The sequence below is a fragment of the Mus caroli genome, unplaced genomic scaffold (genome assembly GCF_978045245.1).
Source record: "Mus caroli unplaced genomic scaffold, Mus_caroli_1 scaffold_7, whole genome shotgun sequence".
NCBI classification, from domain to species: Eukaryota; Metazoa; Chordata; class Mammalia; order Rodentia; family Muridae; genus Mus; species Mus caroli.
In genome coordinates, this window is record NW_028227262.1 from 91,392,552 (window position 1) to 91,413,838 (window position 21,287).

Sequence of the window (21,287 nt, forward strand, 5' to 3'; positions counted from 1 at the left end):
GCTATAACCCATATAGCCACAGGACTTAGTCATAGCATTCGGGAATAAGGGGAATGTTGGTTCTCCCTAAGAAAAGAAAACACACTAGACAGGTATGGATGGATGAGGGGAACTGAAATGAGAGTGTGAACCAGAACGGGGAAGATGGTACAGAAAGTGAAAGTGGGAAGGGGCAGCTAATAATAAGGAACATTCTGAATGGTGTGAGGTGACCCACAAAGTATACATGAACATACTTCCTTTGTCTGTGCACATACATATAAGCATACACATATTCACAAAAACACATTCTACATAGGTGTCTTAGTCAGAGTTTCTATTCCTGCACAACATCATGACCAAGAAGCAAGTTGGGGAGGAAAGGGTTTATTCGGCTTACACTTCCATGCTGCTGTTCATCACCAAAGGAAGTCAGGACTGGAACTCGGACAGGTCAGGGAGCAGGAGCTGATACAGAGGCCATGGAGGGATGTTCTTTACTGGCTTGCCTCCCCTGGCTTGCTCAGCCTACTCTCTTATAGAACCCAAGACTACCAGCCCAGGGAATGGTCCCACCCACAAGGGGCCTTTCCCCCTTGATCACTAATTGAGAAAATGCCTTACAGTTGGATCTCATGGAGGCATTTCCTCAACTGAAGCTCCTTTCTCTGTGATAACTCCAGCTGTGTCAAGTTGACACAAAAATAGCCAGTACAATAGGTTTCTGTATATAAATAATTTTTATTTACCAATATTATTTCAATAAATATGGATAAAATGAAGTGCAAATAAGTAAGCAGATATAAGAAAGTTTCATATGATATTAACTACATAACTGTGTTAACAAATGGAAAACATAAATTCACATTAACTTTTTGAACCAGAGAAAGTTGAATAAATAAACAGAATTAAAGCTACAATTATAAATAAATGTTACCAATGAGTGTATATTAAAATGGTTTCAAAGAAAAGGCTTGCAAATAACTAACAGAGAGGAAATTCTTTTGAATAACCTCAGTATCAAGGACACTTTTATGATAAAGTGAAAGTAAGAAAAAAGAGAATTCATGTGGAAAGAGAAATGTATGCTGTACAACGAACTTAAGTTTATAGGACTTGGCATCAGTAATGTCAAAAGAATATATGTATGTAATACCACACACTTTATTTGAATCATATGAAGAATGTCACTTTGTTACTTGAACAATTGAAGTTAAAGAAGAATTTGTAATTTAGAAAAAGCATAATTATTTGGACTATACCAGCACAGCACCTACATTCATTTGAAACTGCAGTTCTAAGAGAAAAAATGATCTCTTCAGACCTTTGAACTTCAGGAATGCACACATGCATACATACTAGTACGACACTAGTACATATAAATAAAAATACGTGAATAATATTTAGAGGAAGAGAAGAAATCATTTTTTAGAAAATCTACTGGCACTTGGAGTGAATTTTTTTAGTATATGGATTATTCTCTTATCAGAACTGATCTGTACCAAAGGAGTAATTGTGGGATAGGCATACATCACAAATTTCTGAACAGTCAGGACGACTGGGTCATACATCCATAACAGGGTTGAAGTGAATGAGATGATGAAGTCCAACCAGTACATAACCACAAAGAAAACCACCAGTAGTAAGATGGTCTGGGTGGCCCTTTTCTCAGGGGATGCTCTCAGATGACTGTTGCTATGAAGATGCTTGCATTGCCTCTGATGTCTGAACAAGATAATCACCATGTATGTACTTGTGATCAGCATGACTCCTACAAGACATATATCTCTGGACATTGTCACTGTTAAAACTAATCCCCTGATGATGTAGTTCATGGGAAAGAGTGAGCAGGATTTAGTGACCTTCATCTGGTGGTTTTCACTCACATTGGTAAAACCAGCAACATAGAAGATCCACCTACTACTGAATGACAAATTGAAAGACCAGAGATAGAAAAAAGCATAGATGATGTGTTTTTTTACTTTACTCTTAAATTTTGCCAACAAGGAGGTACTGGGACTGATTGTGATAGCCTGGGATACACTCAAGAGGCAGGTGATGCAGATAGAGAGGCCTCTCATCACTCTGTTTATGTAAAAAGTTGTCTTACATTTAATGCCATTCCCAAATTTTAGTGACTCTAATATGTTTGCAAGCAAGTTATCCCCTTCACTGAGGATCATCATTATGTGAATGAAGGTCAGTTGACAGGAGATCAAGTCCATGGGTTTAGATCTGTTACCTAGGATTATGAAATTATAGAAAAAAAGGAGAAACATATTTGGTAGGAGTCCAAGTCCAGCTTGGATATAAAGGACATTCTCAAATGAGGACATAAGTGGAGAGTGTATTCACCCTAAGACCATAGTAGAACTGTAGTTCATATATCTGAAAAAAAATGTATACAAGAAATGTGTGATTCATTGGACAGTGTGTCTATGTAATTATTCTATTTTTTCTACTAATTCTTCATTAACCTGTTGCTTCAAGTTTTGATATTCCACAATGTAAATCACAGCCTACATCTCTATATACCACCCATGTATTTGCTGGGTATAAATATTGTAGATAACAAATGCCTTCACAGGCATATTTGTACAGAATGAACACTGTCTCATACACCTTAGTCTGATGCCTTAGAAATCCAGTTGTATTGATTTCAGTTGTCTCATTGTATAGGAAATGCCTAAAACAGTAGTGATTAGTAGAGAATATTAATCACATTCATGAAACTGAACATAATGTACAGTGGTTTGAAAAAAATATCACAAAAGTAATCCAAAATACCAGGAAAGTCTGTCTCATAATCCATAATTTTACTATGTTCTATTCATATTTTGACTCATAATTTTGATTAAATCACAGAAAGAATTTATGATTATTTTAATATTTTAATCACCAAAAGGTCTATCTCAGTCTTTTTTTAAATGTATTTTTCCTCCATGAAAGTTCACATCCTCAGAATCTAGAATTGAAGGCACAGACAGGTACATTGGAAGACCAGTAGAGTACTTTCCACATCCTGTTAATTATGTAAGTGTTACAGTTATAAATGGTCCTAGATGGATTCCAGTTCACTTCTCATCACATTAAAACCTTTTGTGAACTCCAATTAATTAAAGAACTACTCCCAGCTGTCAAGACAAGTAAATCATGAACAATATGTTTCCTCGTGGCTTTTTCTAGCCATCCGTGTTGTTATTTTACCTAACTATTCTCTTCTTTGTGTTTATCTCTCACATCTTTACCTTAGAACCCATCCATTTTCCCATTTTTGTATTTGGCAAATTGTGTCCTGTTATTCCTCCTTACCTTCTTCTCCACTTTTTCTGTATGTATCTGCCTCCTCCCTACTAAGTAGCAGTGTCTTTCCCATTTCCTTGATCAGATACTTGTATCCTGGAATTCTGCTTTCTATTGCTCAAAACTCACCCCTATCTGACAATGGTTCAGTTTTGCTTTCCTTGTTTACATCGTTTCTAAAGATGACATAATCATACCTGATGATGGGGAGCCAGGAGCCTCCAAGAAGAGAGAACATGTGACATTATGAAAACACTATTTCCCACACATTATGACGGACATGTATTGCTGAAGATGACCACATGATGATTCTGTTTAGGAATTCCTGTATGAGATTCCTTCCCATCCAGTCAAAAACAAGGTTGCAAGTATTATCATATATCATCAGGACCCAGAAATTTTTACAGTTTCACTCAACAGTCTTAACTTTGATACTTATGTAAATTGTTTGCTCTAGTTACCAGGATCAATTTACTATCTAATGGATTTAATTCAGTATTTTAGTATCAGATTTGTAAAAAAGAAATAGAAAATTCTACACTGGTCAGAATCTTGTGAGAAAAAGAGGGCCTATTTGTCAAGTGCACTTTATATTCCACATATAGATATACATGCATGCATGTATAGAAATAGTACAGATGTTAGTGGAAGAGGCCTTCCTATAATGTCCTCATAAAGATGACAGACATGATAAAATCGCACATTTTATATTTGTATGATTTTCTTGTCCTAAAATGCTTAATCTAGTAAAGGAATGGATTCATCTCAATTTCCAGAGCCAATCATGTAATTCTCTCACCAACATACATTTACAGTAGCTGCACACTGATAGTCTATGTCAGAAAGCTTTGTCATTAAGGCTGCAGAGATGGAATAGTGGTTAAGAGCACTTTTAACTGGCCTTGACTTGAAGAAGGGAGGGGGGGTGACTCAGCTGACAGATGGACTTGGGTGCACCCTGTCTTTGGTTTGCATAAAACTCATCCACAAACTGTAAAAAAAAAAAAAAAAAAAAAAAAGAGCACTTTTAACTCTTGCAAAAAATAAGGGTTAGATTCTCAGCTTTGACATGATGGCTCATAACCATCTGTGACTCTAGCTTTGGGGAATCCATTGCCTGTAACATGGAATGTTGGTGGTACACATAAATGCATAAATAGTAAAATATTCACATATGAAAACAACAATAAATGATTCTTTAAAAAATCATATAAAAACACAAGAATAATATTTAACTCTAGCGCTGCTCTCCAAATTTAAAGAGCAGTAGCTATATACGAATTTAAAAATTGCAAATATATATATGTGTGTGTGTGAGTGTGTGTGTGTATAATTTTGTATTACTTTTGTGTATACAATTTATTAATATAGCACATGTCATAGGAATAATCTAAAAAGATAGTGTAAATTAAAAGATAGTAAACTGAAGGTTTTTTTCCCCTTTCATAAAGATATGTTCTTCAAAGACTCTCTTCACTTCCATTGCTTTGTAAACGTTTATCTGATAAAGAAAATGACACATCTTCTAGCTGATCAAGTGGCATCTTTCTTTGGGGTCCACTGAAGCTGAGAAAGGACCAGAAAGACCATAGCTGCCATGACTACAGAATTGTTAACATATGCAACCACTGAGAAAATTCACTTGTTTCATTTGAAAAACAGTTGCAGTCCTGGGGGCCTTCACGATAATTTAAATTGTAATATTTAGGTGTAAGTACTAAATTCCAAAGTGTGTCCATAAACATTCATAAGAGTAGAAAAGCCATCACTACTGAATTGACACAGAACGAAAAACAAAGCAGTGTGCACAGAACTATCTGAAGAGATATTCAATAAAAGACCAAGAGCTGCTTTCTACTTAGCTCTACATTTTAAAAGAAAGATCACCTTACCTCCTCTTTCTCACAGTATTTTATTTTGAAACAGTTTTGTTTTATGAATTTATGATGGTAATTGCCTTCTGCTTTGTGCAGATTTATTAATCTAAGGGGCATACAAACATAATAGATGACAAATATCAATTTTATTTTATGCTTCACCACAATTAGTGAGTAATGGCCTAAAATCTGTGTAGCTGCTCAGAGAGCACCTAAAGTGAGTACATGACTTTCTGGTGACAAGTGAAATTGTTGGCTGATGTACTGTCCACTGTCACCAACAAGAATCAGTCTTCAGGAATCTCAGGAAATGAAGAGCTTAAATACCCAAGCTAGTTCTTGGGTATTTTGAAATAGATAATGACAGCAAAAATAAACACTGGTCACTTATTATGACAGTATTAATTCATAGTAATTACCTGATATTCTTAAATATCAAAAATGGGTGAATTGTTCATTGGAAATTGAGTTTACTGCAGTTAAGCTTACACACACTGACTAGAATATTACAACATCACACTTATGATCTAGTATCCCCGAGATGAAGCAACAAAAGCAGAGGTGTCACTGTAGAGACTTTGTGGAAGCAGTCATACTCAGAACTTCATCACAAGTTGCTTGGCATAATTTTGGAAAAGATATGAAAATATTCACAGGGAATTTGTGTGTGTATGTGCGCGCGCACGTGTGTGCATATGTCGTTTGTGTGTGTGTATGCGCGTGTGCATATGTGAAATTATTGAACTACTGAAACAAAGAATAGAGCAATGATACAGTGTGGGCCAGGGCTTCTAACATGAATGCCTTTATATCAACTGTTTGAAAAACTGAGACATATAAAATATGTTTGTGAAATAAAATAAACTGTAAGGGAAATGGACTATGTATTCTCTGTTTCCAATTGACTGGACCAAATGCATCAGCCCTGTCTACTGTACATCTGTAGATATTTAATATGAATTACTGAAAATAAACAAAAAACTGTAACAATTGTAAACATATTCTCAAGAAATATCACTTGGTTATTTTAGTATTGGTATTATGTGTCCAGTGACATAATGACATTAACTGGCAATATTTTGTTCTATACAAGTGTACAATAGCAACTGTATTTTATAATTATTAGAGGAAACATTGGGAGATTTGACATTAAATAATGTTATAATGTCTGAGAATTGCAAATATGTTCCCAGTGCTATTGAAGACATTATTCAAAAACATATCAGTAGCAATGTTAAAAAAATTTAATTTACTAAACTTAAAATATTAAAACTGAATTCATTTTCATTGAAACACTCAATTATCTACTGAAGCTTATACAGTTCACCTGTTTGTAAGGTTAACTTTTCATGGATTTAATAGATAAGTGACATGAGATTTTCAGATACTTTTGAAATACATAGAAAAGATTTCCTTTATTAGAAATATTTGCAACAGAATAAACAAATCTCTCAAAAATTTTAAAGAAATTATTATATAAAGTGAAAATGTCTTCTAATTTCTTAGGCCTTGAATTGAAACTTGCCTAATTATTCCCAAGTATATGAAACTTATCAAACTAGAAATTATTGATTAACACTAAAGTAGTTAATATTTCTTGTCTATCCCTAGCTTTAGTTTCATTGTAGTAAATGCATGCAGTCAGATATATGGATAAAGAAGTAAAATGAAAAAATTACAAAGTACAATTTAAATGTAACTGAAAACTATGAATGTACTCCTGCACACCAATAAATGAGTGTTCTTTGTTTTTACCCTCTAAGGTATTTCAGTGTTTTGTTAAAGGAATTAAAAACTAACAGAGTTGGCAATTGGAATTCATAGAGTACACACTCAGGAGAATACTGTGCCAGATTTGATCTCTAAAATATTGCATCTGGAATAACTTTTTATAGGCATATTCATTGTAAAAATAATTTGTTTCATGGTATGTTCATTCAAAATATAATAACAATTGATGAACTTCACCCTTCATCCTTTAACCTTCTCTCTCTCTCTCAATCATTCTGCTACACCCATGTACTCTCTTTCCAAAAGCCCCATTCTAGTGCCAAATATATAAATAGAGATCACATTGAGTGAAACCTATGTTGTTTGATAGCTGATACCTTCATGTCTACAAGCATCTGTTGAAGGCTTACTATACAGTATGGCGCAAAAGTAATATTCTAAATAGAGACTTCTCTAATCCTTTAGACAGAATGTCCTGCTTCCTTCTCCCACCTACTTACAGCTATTACGATAATGAAGAGGAAAAAGAAACACTCACCAGGCTTGGCCTTTGACAAACATCCTTGTAGAATGTGGCCCTTGGAAGTAGTTATATGGAAGAAATGTCATCAGTTAATCTCCCTGTAGTCTCATAATTATCATGTCACCTGGAGAAGGAAGTTCTGACCTTGAGGTTGTTATAAAGTGGTACCACCAAATAGAAAAGTGAACTTCCCTAATAATAATTTTTTAAAAAAATGGTATGGGAACAGGTGAGCTCTAGGTTTCCCATGTGTGAGCTACTCTCTACAGGCCATATGTGTCTGTGTGAAATAACTGATCCCAGTACTTGGGAACACAACAAAGTAACAACATTATTTTATGTAAAAGAAGTAGAAAACATTTTGATTCCCCAAGGTATCCTTCCTGTTTTTTTCTTCCACTTGACAGTGCCTTCATTGGCTCCATAGAAATGAGCAGTTCTTGTGATAAAGTAAATGTCACCTCCTTCAAACACACTTAAGAAAAGTAATCTTTCTTACACAGCACACAGAAGTGAGGTAGTATAACTGTATCATCAGGAGAAACTGTGCTGTGTGTGTAGCTCAGTGAGAGAGCTTGCCTAAAAAGTTTTGTTTATGTGGGAGACCATGACATAAGTCAAACCTTCAAGTTATAGGCACAAGCGAGGGAAAATAATCCCAAGTCAATGGCAAACACAAAAGCTTCAATAAAATCATAAAGATTTCTACCAGTGTAAGATATGACCATGTAATGTTTTGTTTAAGAGTAAATTTGATACACTATCTCTATTTTTCTATTTCTCTAATTTCTATGACATTTCCCATATCTCTCCTTTTCTCTTCCACCCCTTCTATTTTTACCTAAGAAGGAAAGATAGAGAAGAGGAAAGGAAAGGAAGAAATCCCTGAGTTTAAGCTCTCTAGTTCCCACCCTGTCCACAGCTTGAACATTTGTAAAGTATCCCTTAAAATGACAACATATCTTTAATTCATAAAAGCAGAACCATCCACACCAACATCCGGGACTGGGAAGACGGTTTTTTGTTTGTTTGCTTGTTTTGTTTTTTTCTGCTTACAGTTGAATTGGGGCAAAAAAAAAAAAATCCCTTCTGGGTATCCAAAGGGAAATAGGAAAATTGGCTTTGTCATAGGGGCAGTAGCTGACACCATTTGCCTTACAGTCACTATGTGCTGAGAAAGTTCATTGCTTAGCTGACATCTTGACTTTGACATTCTGAAAGGCTGGTTCGGTGAGCTAGCTGTTCTGGAAATGTTCTGGAAGCAAGTCTTTAAATTAAGCAGCTTTGATGTAGTTGAGGTAGAATGAAACAAGGAGCTGGAATGGAAGGTTTCAGAGTCTCAGCATCCCAGAGTGTAAATCTTGTCAGAGTTGTCTTTCTCTTTTTCATCCTACAGTATACAAACAACATATAGCTCTGTAAAGACAATATGGAGTATGTAGAGTGGACAGATAGGTTAATGAAGATCAATAAAGGAAGACAAATGCCTTTCTTCAGGGTTATTAATAACCAATTATAATAAGTCTTCATTCATACCATGTGAATGATGGCACAAATGAATATTTACCTTTCCTATTTGACTTTCTCAAAGTTTTATAGTTCTTCAGGGTGTCTCCCCCTGTTATATATGATCCATATAACACTGGAAGGGGTCCAGAGCCTCTTCTTCCCTGTCAACAAAAATCTAGAGCCTTTCTCCCCCCAAAAATATCATGTCCCTGATGCAGTAGCTGGAAATCATTAAAGATAGCTTAACCTCTCTCCCAGAGGAATTATAACCAGTAAACACAAAAGCTCACTCTTTTGATAATTAAAAGAACTCAAAGCAATTAAAACAATCTAAACAAATATCATCTGTTGAGACAGTGCTTCTACTGTCTCCTACCTCAACCTTCATGAGATCATAAATTATTATTTAATATCTCTATCTACTTACTATATAAACCTATTTCCAGTCTCTATTTGTCATACCAGGCAAACAAATTCCAGAAATCCTGTGAGTAGACCATGCTTAAAGAATCTGAAAATTTTTCCTGAAAATACCTTTTCTTTTCTTTTTTTTATTAGATGATTTCTTAATTTACATTTTTATTATATATTTTCTTGACTTACACAGGACCAATGGAGGAGAGGCCCTTGGTCCAGTGAAGGCTCTATGCCCCAGTGTAGGGGAATGCCAGGGCCAAGAAGCAGAAGTGGATGTGGATTGATAAGCGGGGGTGGGGGAGGGGATAGGGAGGTTTTGGATGGGAAACCAGGAAAGGGGATAACATTTGAAATCTAAATAAAGAAAATATCTAATAAAAAATTATATAAGGAGAAGATTTTCTCTTCTGGTCCCATTTATTTGGTGTTCTATCAGCTTCTTGTACCTTTATAGCCTTCTCTTTCTTTAGGTTGGGGAAGCTTTCTTCTATGATTTTGTTGAAGACATTTTCAAGTCCTTTGAGCTGGGAATCTTCGTTCTCTTCTATTCTGATTTTTCTTAGACTTGGTCTTTTCATTGTGTCCTGAATTTCTTGAATGTTTTGGATTTGGACTTTTGTATGTTTTGAATTTTCTTTGATGGTTGTGTCAATCTCTTCTACCATATCTTCTACACCTGAAATTCTCTTTTATCTTGTATTCTGTTGATAATACTTACATTTGTAATTCCTGACCTCTTTCCTAGGTTTTACATTTCCAGGTTTACCTCCATTTGTGTTTTCTTTATTGTTTCTACTTCCATATTTAGGTCTTGAAACACTTTATTCAATCCCTTCACCTGTTTACCTATGTTTTACTGTATTTCTTCCAGTGAGTTATTGATGTCCTCCCGAAAAGACTCTACTATCTTCATGAGGCAGGATTTTAGGACAGATTCATGATTTTCAGGTGTGTTGGTTTATTCAGATCTTGCTGTAGTGGACAAACTGTGTTCTGATGATTCCCATGTATTTTGGCTCTGTTGCTTATGGTCTTGTGCTTGCCTTTTGCCATCTGGATATCCCTGGTGTTTGTTGGTCTGGGTGACTGTATGGAGTCTGCCTCTTTTGTCCTTAGGTTGCTTCAGGTCTCCAGGTAAGCCTGCGGCCCTGGTTGTATCAGACCACCTGTGAGGCATTCCAACTGGGGTCTTCTTACAGGGGCTGAGAAGCTGCTGATCTGTTACCCTGGGTACAGTAGATTTCCTAGGAGTCTTTCAGACTGTTGGGTCTTCAATGGAGCAGTCAAGCCATTGTCTAACTGTTCTGAGTGCAGCTGATCCTCAACTGCTCTGAGTGCAGAGGGTGCTTAACAGTTCTGAGTGCAGCAGGTCCAACTGCTCTAAGTGTAGTGGGTCCTCTAGAATGGATCAGGATATAAAGTCCTCACAGGAGCAGACCAACTAGGAGTCTGGGTGGTAGGGGTGGAAGGGACAGAAGGGGAGTGGTATTCGGAAGGGTATGGGTTTTGTTGGGTGATGGTCCCAAGTCCACCAGGCTCCCAGCAGCAGCTCCGGAACTCAGGGTGTGGGGAGGGGGTTCATACCAACTGCTCTGAGTGCAGCGGGTCCTCTAGGATGGGTCGGGATATTATGTCTTCACAAGAGCAAACCAACTAGGAGTCTGTCCCAGCAGGAAGGAGAAGGCTGAACTCCACAATATTTTGTTACACTTATTTCTCCTTTAATCCAAAAATAATGCTTCCCATGTTACCTTTCAATTAGTTTGTTGAGTATAAAATTTCTTTTTGCTGTCTATGTTCTGGAAAATTGTTCTTCCTTCATGAGGGCAGTAGTTTTGCTCAATATATTGTTTTAGTTTGGCTGCTATTTAACACTTGGGATATATTGCTGTAGGCTCTTCTGACTCTGAAAATTTACCTGGAGAAATCAGCAGTTCTAACTCAGAGACTTTGCTGTAATTAGTGAAGTTCACTTTTCCATTTTATGAGTTTTATTTGTTTGTTTGTTTGTTTTGTATTTTCATTATGAAGGAGTATTTATGTGCATGTGAACTTTTAAAAAATGTATTAGATATTTTCTTCATTTACATTTCAAATGCTCTCCCAAAAGTCCCCTATACCCTCTCCCTGCTCTGCTCCCCTACCCACTTACTACCACTTCTTGGCCCTGGTGTTCCCCTGTACTGAGGGATATAAAGTTTGCTAGACCAAGGGGCCTCTCTTCCCGTTTGTAACTGGCAGGTTTTCTCTTAGATTTTTTTTTATTGTTCCATGTTTCCTTTTTATGTATACTTAGCATTTTAACTATAACATGCTTGGAAATTTTTGTTTACATTCTTGTCTTTTCTGTGTTTTCTCTGTGCTCCTTGTGGTATATGGGTGTCTTTGGGATGGTTTCATTTTTTATAATTAATTTTTTATAGTTACATTTAAATGTTATCCCCTTCCCATGTTTCCCCTCTGGAACCACACTATCCCATCCTCCCCCACCCTGCTTCTATGAGTGTACGCCTACTCCCACCCACCCATTCCCACCTCATTGCCCTGGCATTCCCCTACACTGGGGAATCAAGCCTTCATAGAACCAAGGGCCTCTCCTCCTATTGATGTCAAACAATGCCATCCTCTGCTACATATGCAGCTGGAGTCATGGGTCCCTCCATGTATACTCTTTGGTTGGTGGTTTAGTTCCTGGGAGCTCTGGGTGGTCTGGTTGGTTAATATTATTGTTCTTCCTATGAGGTTGCAAACATCTTTAGCTCCTTTAGTCATTTCTCTAACTCATCCATTAGGGTCCTAGTGCTCAGTTCAATGGTTGGCTGCAAGCATCTGCCACTGTATTTGTCAGACTCTAGGGGAGCCTCTCAGGAGACAGCTATAACAGGGCTGGTCTCTTTTATGATTTTATGGAAGTTCTTGTGGTTGCCATTGACTCGGGTTCATTTCCTTCACCTGTGCCCATAATTTGAAGGTTGGACTTATATCATGGTGTCTCACATACATAAAACTTTCTAGGCTTATACTCTGTCATTGAGCTACATCCCAGCCACATGTCACTTTCTCCTGATAGTATAGGTAGAGTACCGTATCACTGTGTGCTATGTAAGAAAGATTACTTTCCTGAGTGTGTTTGGAAGAGGTGGCATTTTCCTAATTTTAACACAAGAGCTATTAATTTCCAAGTGAGACACTAAAGTCACTGTCAAGTAATTATGGAGGGGGATCATAAATGTTTTGGAAGCAGGAAGGATGCCTTGGGAAATCTAAAATGTTTTCTACTTCTTTTAAGTGAAATATTATTGTTGCTTTGTTGTATTCACAAGGACTGGGATTAGTTAATCCTCACAGACAGGTGCAGCCTGGAGAAAACAGCTCACACAGGAGAAACCTAGATCTCAGCTGTACCTACCCTACAGTTTTCCTGGAGTTAGGTAAGTTCACTTTTCCATTTGAGGGCACCACATTGTAACAACCTCAAGGTCAAAACTGAGTTCTCCAGAGGACATAATTATTATTGGACTACAGGGAGATGAGCTGATGCCATTTCTTCCTTATAACTGCTTCATAGAGACTCATTCTACAAGGATGTTTGTCAAAGGCCAAGCCTGGTAAGTGTTTCTTTTATATTCTTCACTATGGTGAAAGCTGTAAGTAGGTGATGGAAGGAAGCAGGACATTCTGTATAAAGGATTAGATAAGTCTTTGCCTAGAAAATCACTTTTGAGACAAACTGTATAATAAGCATTCAATAGATGGTTGTAGACATGAAGGTATCTGCTGTAACCATTTATAAAAGAGCATAGATATCATTTAATGTTATAAACTGATTATATATGTGACAGTATAAGGAGCTATTGGAAAGAGGACAAGAGTCTAGCAGAATGATGGAGAGAGAGAGGAATAGCTAAAGGGTGAAGTTCTTTAATACATGTTATATATTGAATGAATATGTCATGAAAACCATCATTTTTCAATGAATGTGCATGTAAAAAGTTATTCCAGAAGCAATAATTTAGAGAGTACATCTGACAGAGAATTCTGCCAAGTGTGTGCTCTAAAATTCCAATTGCTAATGGTGTTAGTTTTCAATTTCTGAAGCAAAGCACTGAAATTCCTTATATGGTGAAAAGAAAGAACACATTTTTTTTTTTTTTTGGTGTGCAGGAGTACATTTATAGTATTAAGCTTTATTTCAATTTTACTTTGTATTTTCTCATGTTAATTTTTTCTCTAGACTGTATGCATTTAATACAATGAAACTTAAGCTAGGAATATTCAAGGAATTAACTAATTTAGTGTTTTCAGTAATTTTCTAGTGTGTTATGTTTGCATTCATTTGGAAATTCTTAGGAAAGTTTCAACTCAAGATCTAGGAGTTTATAAGACATTGTTAACCTTATATAATAAGTTTTTTTAATTTGAGATATTTGTTTAAAGCCATGTAAACTTATTGTTCAAACATGTAAACTGTATAATTTTAGTAGAAAATTGAGTGTTTCTTTGAAAATGAATTCAGTTTTAATATTTTAAGATTTCTAAATGAAAACTTTTAACATTGCTACTGGTATATTTTTCAGTAAACTCTTCATTAGCAGTGAGAAAATTAGTTGTTTTCCTCAAAGAGTATAAAATTATTTAAAGTCAAATTCAATGTTTTCTCCAATAATTACAAAACAAAATTTCTGTTATACGGTTGTACAGGTTGCTATCTCTGTCCCTAGTTTTCCTCAACACACACACACACACACCAACAATAGTGAACTGTAGAACATTGATAATTTTTAAAAAGTGGAACAAAATATTGCCAGTTAATGTCATTATGTGACCAGCCACATAGTATCAATACTAAAATAACCAACTGATAATTCTTGAGTTTATATTTGCAATCTTTTTAGTTTCTTTTTGGTAATTCACATTAAGTGTCTGCACTGGTACAGTAGGCAGGGCCAATGGATTTGATCAAGTAAATCAGAAACAAGGGGCACCATCTCCATTTTCCTTAAAGTTCATTTTACTTATGTTACTTCATGCACATATTTTATTTAATTCCAGTTTTCACTCATTGATTTAGTGGTATTCATGTGATATGCCCTGGTCCACCCTATGACATTGTTCAATTCTTAGTCTCAGTAGTCCAATAATTTCACACACACACACACACACACACTCATTCCCAGTGATCATTTTCATATCCTTTCCAAAATTATGCTATCCAACTTATAATTAAGATCTGAGCATGACTAGCTCCACAAAGCAGTGACACTTCTGCTGCTGCTGCTTCATCTCAGGTAAATTGGCTCATAAGTGTGAGATTGTAATATTCTCGACAGTATCTGTGAGCTCACTGTTATGCTGCCATAAACTTAATTTCCAAAGAAAAATGGACCCATTTTAGTTATTTAAGTGGATCAAGTAATAGCTATGAATTAATACCTTAGTAATAAGTGATCAGTGTTTATTTCTTCTGTCATTATCTATTCCATAAAGATTCCATGTAATAGCTTGAATGGCTAAGGTCTTCATCTCCTGAGATTTTTGAAGACTTATTCTTGTTGTTGACAGTGGACAGTACATCTGCCAACACCATGTGCCTTGTCACCTGAAAGTCACATACTCACATTACTTTCTCTCTGAGCACTGTTACTGCTTTAAGGCAATATAAGGTAATTGTGGTAAAGCTATAATAAATTTCATACTGTCATCTATTGTGTTTGTATGTTCCTTAGATCACTAAATCTCTACAAAGCAGAAGGCAAAAATCACCGCAAATTCGTAAACAAAAACTGTTCCACAATCAAATACTGTGAGAATGAGGAGGTAAGATAATCTTTCTTTAAAAATGTAGAGCGAGATATAAAGCAGCTCTTGGTTTTTTTATTGCACATCTCTTGAGACAGTTGTCTGAACACTGCTTGTTTTTCAGTCTAGATCAACTTAATAGTGATGGCTTCTCAATTCTTATGATTTTTTTTAAATCGGCACACTTAGGGTATTAGTACTTACATCTAAATATTACAATTTAAACTACTGTGAAAGGCCCCATAACTGAAATAGTTTTTCAAGTAAAACAAGTGACTATTCTCAGTGGATGCATATGTTAACAACTCTGTAGCCATGGTAGCTATAGTCTTTTCTGGTCCACTCTCAGCTTCAGTGAACTCCAGAGAAAGATGCCATTTGATTATTTAGAAGATGTGTAATTTTCTGTATGTGACAAATATTTACAAAGCAATGGATGTGAAGAGAGTCATTAAAGAACATATCTTTGAGAAAAGAAAAAAATACTTCAGATTGCTATTTGTTAACTTATATTATTATTTTTACATATTACTTATATTAAATGTGCTACAGTAATATATTTTAGATTTAAAAGTAATACAGTTATTATCCATAGAATTTTGTGCACTTGCAGTTTTAAAATTGGTATATGACTACTCTTCTTTCAATTTGGAGAGCAGGGCTTAAGTTAAGTACTATTCTGGACTTTTTAATATATTATTTAAGATTCATTCACTTTATTTTACATATGCGACTCTTTTGCTTGCTTGCATTTATTTGTACCACCAACATTCCATGTCACAGGCAATGGATTGCCCCAAACTAGAGTCACAGTTGGTTATGAGCCATCATGTCATTGCTGGGAATCTAACCCTACTCTAGGCAAGAGTTAAAATTGCTCTTAATCACTATTCAAGCTCTGCAGCCTCAATCCCAATGCTTTTCTGCACAGAGAATATCAGTGTGCAGCTACTGTAAATACATGTTAAGAGAATTACATGTTTGCTCTGGCAATTGAGATGAATCCATTCATTTACTAGTTTAAGATATATCACCAAAATCTTATGAATATAAAATGTGTAATTTATCATGTTATCTTCATAGAGACATTATAGGAAGGTCTCTTCCACTAACTTCTGCATTATTTCTATACATGCATGCATACATGTGTCTCTATATATGGAATATAAAAGTGAAATTGAAAGTAACATTAGGCACTCTTTTTCTTACAAAACTCTTGGTCAGTGTAGTCATTTTCAATTTCTTTATCACAAAGCTGATTTTAAAGTACTGAATAAAATCAATTCAATAATAAAATGAACCAGACCAAGTAACTTATATAAGCACCAAGCGTAAAATTGTTGAGTGGAACTATAAAAATATCTGGGATATGGTGATATATGATATCACTTGGGGCCTTGTTTTTAACAGTATGGAATCTCAATCAGGAATTTCCAAACAGAATATCAGTGTGGTAATCTTCAGAATTACATGTTTGTCATAATATATGAAAAATAGTACTTATCTTAATGTCACATGTTCTCTCTTCCTTGAGGTTCCTAGTTCCACATCATCAGGTGTGATTATGTAAATTTTAGAAACTATAAAAACATAGAAAGCAAAACCAGACCATTTCCAGGACAGAGGTGAGTGTGAGAACAATAGACACCAGAATAGCAGCATACAAGTATCTGATCAAGAAAATGGGAAAAACAGTGCTACTTAGTAGGAAAGAGGTAGGTACATACAGAAGAAGTGGGGAAGAAGGTAAGGAGGAGCAGCAGGACACAATGTATCAAAGAAGAAAATGGGTGGGTTCTTATGTAATGGTGTGGGATATAAATAAAGAGAAGAGGGTAGATAGGTAGAATAACATGGATGGCTGGAAATAAGGAATCGTGTTGTTAGTGATACAATTTTCTTTCACACAAAAGGAAGGCAAAATAGTAGTTCTCTGATCCTTAATTGAAGTTCACAAAGACTTTTAATGTGAACTAGAATCCATCTAAGACCATTTATAACTATAATAGTTATATTATTAAATAGGGTATAGAAAGCACAACTATGTACCTGCATCTTCAATTATAAATTTTCAGGATGTAAAATTTCATGTAGAAAAAAATATTAAAAAACAATTAGCTGAGATAGATAATTTTGGTGATTAAAATTGGGAGATAATCATGAATTATTACTGTGATCACATGAGAATTATGAGTCAAAAACATGAACAAAGCAAAAGAGGATGGTAAAATTACAGAATGTGAGGCAGAATTTTGAATTGCTTTTGTGATTTTTTTTGACAGAACAACATGCATTTTGTTCAGTTACATAGATATGATTAATATTCCGTACTCATCGCTACTGTTTTGTGAGTTAACTATACAGTGAGAAAATTTAAATCAATAGGATTGAATTTCAAAGGCATTCTATTAAGAAGCATGAGAAAAACTGTTATGGCTGTGAAGGCATTTATTAACTATAATTTTTATATCTAGGAGATACATGGGTGGTTTATAGAAATGTGGTCTATGATATACAGTCTGGAATATCAGAAGTTGAAGGGACATATTAATGAAGAATTTGTAGACAAAATAGAATGATGATAGAAGCAAACTGTCCAATGAATCCCAAGTTTCACATATACACTCTTTGTTTTTTTTTCCAGATATATGAAATACACTTCTTTTATGCTCTTAAGATGATTATATTCTCCACTTATGTTCTCTTTAGAGAATGTCTTTTATATACAAGCTGGACTTGGAGTCCTAGCCAATATGTTTCTTCTTTTTTTCTATACTTCCAAAATACTAGGTGACAGATCTAAGCCCATGGACCTGATCTCCTGTCAACTGACCTTCATTCACATAATGATGATCCTCAGTGAAGGAGATAACTTGCTTGCAAACATATTAGAGTCACTAAAATTTGGGAATGACGTCAAATGTAAGACAACTTTTTACATAAACAGAGTGATGAGAGGCCTCTCTGTCTGCATCACCTGCCTCCTGAGTGTGTTCCAGACTGTCACAATCAGTCCCAGTACCTCATTGTTAGCACAATTTAAGAATAAAGTAAAAACACACATCATCTATGCTTTTTTCTATTTTTGGTCTTTTAATTTGTCATTCAGTAGTAGGTTGATCGTCTATGTTGCTGGTTTTACCAATGTGAGTGAGACCTACCAGATGAAGGTCACTAAATCCTGCTCACTCTTCCCCATGAACTATATCATCAGGGGATTGGTTTTAACAGTGGCAGTATCCAGAGATGTATTTCTTGTAGGACTCATGTTGACCACAAGCACATACATGGTGATTATCTTGTGCAGACATCAGAAGCAATGCAAGCATCTTCATAGCAACAGCCACTTAAGAGCATCCCCTGAGAAAAGGGCCACCCAAACCATCTTGCTGTTGGTTGTGTTCTTTGTGGTAATGTACTGGTTGGACTTCATCATCTCATTCACCTCATCCCTATCATGGATGTATGTACCCGTTGTACTGACTGTTCAGAAACTGGTGATGTATGCCTATCCCACAATAACTCCTTTAGTTCAAATCACTTCAGATAAGAGAATAATCAGTACACTGAAAAACGTGCAATCCAAGTTCCACTAGATTTTCTAAAAATGATCATTTTTCTTCCTTTAAAATTATTCACTTATGTTGATTTATATGTGCAAGTTTCATACCTTTTCTAAATTGCATATCCTTCTTTATCTTCACTTGTTCATGTAGTACAGTGACATTCATCATATGATTCAAGTAGTTTATGGTATTACATACATATATTCTTTTCACATTACAGATGCCATATACTATAAACTTCTCAAGTTCATTGTGCAGCATAATTGCTCTTTCTGCATCAATTTTCTTCTTCATATTTTTTGCTTTATCTTAGAAGTGTCCTTGATGCTAAGGTTATTCAAAAGTAGTCCTCACTGATAATTGCTTTGACAGTTTTTTCTTGAAACCACTTTAATCTATATTTATTCATAAATTTTAGTCAAAATTGTTGCTTTAATAATGTTTACCAAGTCAATGTTTTAAAGTTAATAATGAGTTTAAGGTGAATTTATGTTGTCCATTTTTTAACCACAGTTACGCAATTAGTCTCATATGAAACTTTATTAAGTGTATTTACTTGCTCTTCATTTCATCCACATTTATTGAAGCATTATTGATAAATAAAATTACTTACTTACAGATAGATATGTACAATATGGGATTTGTGAATATGTGTATTCTTGCATACATGTGCACAAAGGAGGTGTGTTCATGTACACATTGTGGCCAGGAGACAACCTTGGCAGCTGTTTTTCAGATACCATTCACCTTATGCTCTAATCGTGTGTCTCTTCTGTGCTTGGAGACTACCAATAGGCTCTTACCTAATATGAGCCTACCAGATAGGGATTTTCCTATCTTTTCCTCTTCTTTTCTGCTACCACTAGTGTTCATCCATACCCCACAATTTAACATTTATTTACTTCTTATTGGAAAAAGTTTTTTCATATATTATATTCTGATTAGATTTTCCCCTTCCTCTAGTTCTCCCAGTTCTCCCTCATCCTCTCTTCTATCTAGATCATCTATCATCTCTTTTTTTTTATTACATATTTTCCTCAATTACATTTCCAATGCTATCCCAAAAGTCCCCCATACCGCCCCCCACTTCCCTACCCTCCCATTCCCATTCTTTTGGCCCTGGCATTCCCCTATATTGGGGCATATAAAGTTTGCAAGTCCAATGGGCCCCTCTTTCCAGTGATGGCCGACTAGGCCATCTTTCATTACATATGCAGCTAGAGACAAGAGCTCCGGGGTACTGGTTAGTTCATCATGTTGTTCCAACTATAGGGTTGCAGATCCCTTTAGCTCCTTGGGTACTTTCTCTAGCTTCTCCATTGGGAGCCCTGTGATACATCCAATAGCTGACTGTGAGCATCCACTCCTGTGTTTGCTAGGCCCCTGCACAGTCTCACAAGAGACAGCTATCTTTGGGTCCTTTCAGCAAAATCTTGCTAGTGTATGCAATGGTGTCAGCGTTTAGAAGCTGATTATGGGATGGATCCCTGGATACGGCAGTCTCTAAATGGTCCATCCTTTCATCTATCATCTCTTTAAGTTTCTCCTTAATAAACAAAACATCTAATCAATTATAATAAACTAAATGACAATGATTTAAAACAAACATAAAAACAAACAAAAATAGAGAAAAACATGGTAGAAAAGAGACAAAGAGAAGAACAATAAATAATCTGTAGTAGGTGACATGAAGACATAGATACACACAAGATTAACAGAGCTACCCTTTAAGAATACAAAACCTGAATGTGTGTGTGTGTGTGATGGATATGGTCTCTACAGGTTCATTGTTTCCCTTTGTTGGATATTTTAACAAATATCATCCCTGTTAGGTCTTGGAAGCCTCTTGCTTTTCTGTCATATGCGACTTTTTTATGGCTACCCCTATTTCCCCATCCCCCTACTACATATCTCCATTCAATTTCCTGATCCTCTGTACTTGTCCACCATCTCTTCCCATACCTGATACTGTCCCCCTTTCCCCTTCACTCCCTTTCCCTCCTAGGTTCTTCCATCCCTCTACCTCTTGTGATTATTCTGGAGAGAAAGTAGAAGCAATTCCACTAAAATTCAGGACAAGACAAAGATGTCCACTCTCTCCTTATATATTCAATATAGTAGTTGAAGTTCTGGATAGAGCAATTAGACAGCAAACAGATATCAAGGGGATACCAATTAGAAGGCAGTCAAAGTATCACTATTTGCTGATGATATGATATTATACATAAGCAACCCCCAAAATTACACCCAGTAGTACTAAAACTGATAAACAGATTCAGCAAAATTGGAGGATAAAAAATTAATTCAATCAAATCAGTAGCCTTCCTTTATACAAATGATAAATGGTGCTGAGAAAGAAAATAGGGAAACAACACACCTCACAATGGACACACAGTATAAAATGTCTTCATGTAAATCGTACCAAGCAAGTGGAAGAATTGTATGACAAGACATTCAAATCCCTGTAAAAAGAAATAGAAGAAGACCTCTGAAGATGGAAAGAGCTCCCATGCTCTTGGATAGGTAAGATTAACACAGTGAAAATGGCCATCTTCCTAAAAACAATCTGCAGAATCAATGCAA

At 35.6% G+C, this 21,287-nt stretch overlaps 2 protein-coding genes across 3 annotated transcripts; one reads left to right on the forward strand and one right to left on the reverse strand.

Moving 5' to 3' along the window:
* Positions 1-743: 743 nt before the first annotated feature.
* LOC110287604 (vomeronasal type-1 receptor 100-like) lies at positions 744-7,523 on the reverse strand. Of its 2 annotated transcripts, XM_085839686.1 has the most exons (3): positions 7,429-7,523; positions 3,480-3,620; positions 747-2,367 (listed from the first exon to the last, which is right to left on the reverse strand). In XM_085839686.1, exon 3 carries the CDS (start codon positions 2,313-2,315, stop codon positions 1,401-1,403), a length of 915 nt encoding a protein of 304 aa, XP_085695812.1. In that variant the 5' UTR covers positions 2,316-2,367; positions 3,480-3,620; positions 7,429-7,523; the 3' UTR covers positions 747-1,400. The 2 variants fall into 2 exon arrangements, with proteins under 2 accessions (XP_021009836.1, XP_085695812.1); XM_021154177.2 differs by lacking the exon at positions 3,480-3,620 and having other exon boundaries at positions 744-2,367; positions 7,429-7,443.
* Positions 7,524-12,743: 5,220 nt separating this feature from the next.
* On the forward strand, positions 12,744-19,365 carry LOC110287605 (vomeronasal type-1 receptor 100-like). The gene is made up of 3 exons (XM_021154179.2): positions 12,744-12,947; positions 15,066-15,156; positions 17,783-19,365. The coding sequence occupies exon 3, from the start codon at positions 17,835-17,837 to the stop codon at positions 18,732-18,734; it is 900 nt and encodes a 299-aa protein (XP_021009838.2). The 5' UTR covers positions 12,744-12,947; positions 15,066-15,156; positions 17,783-17,834; the 3' UTR covers positions 18,735-19,365.
* The last annotated feature ends 1,922 nt before the right edge of the window (positions 19,366-21,287 follow it).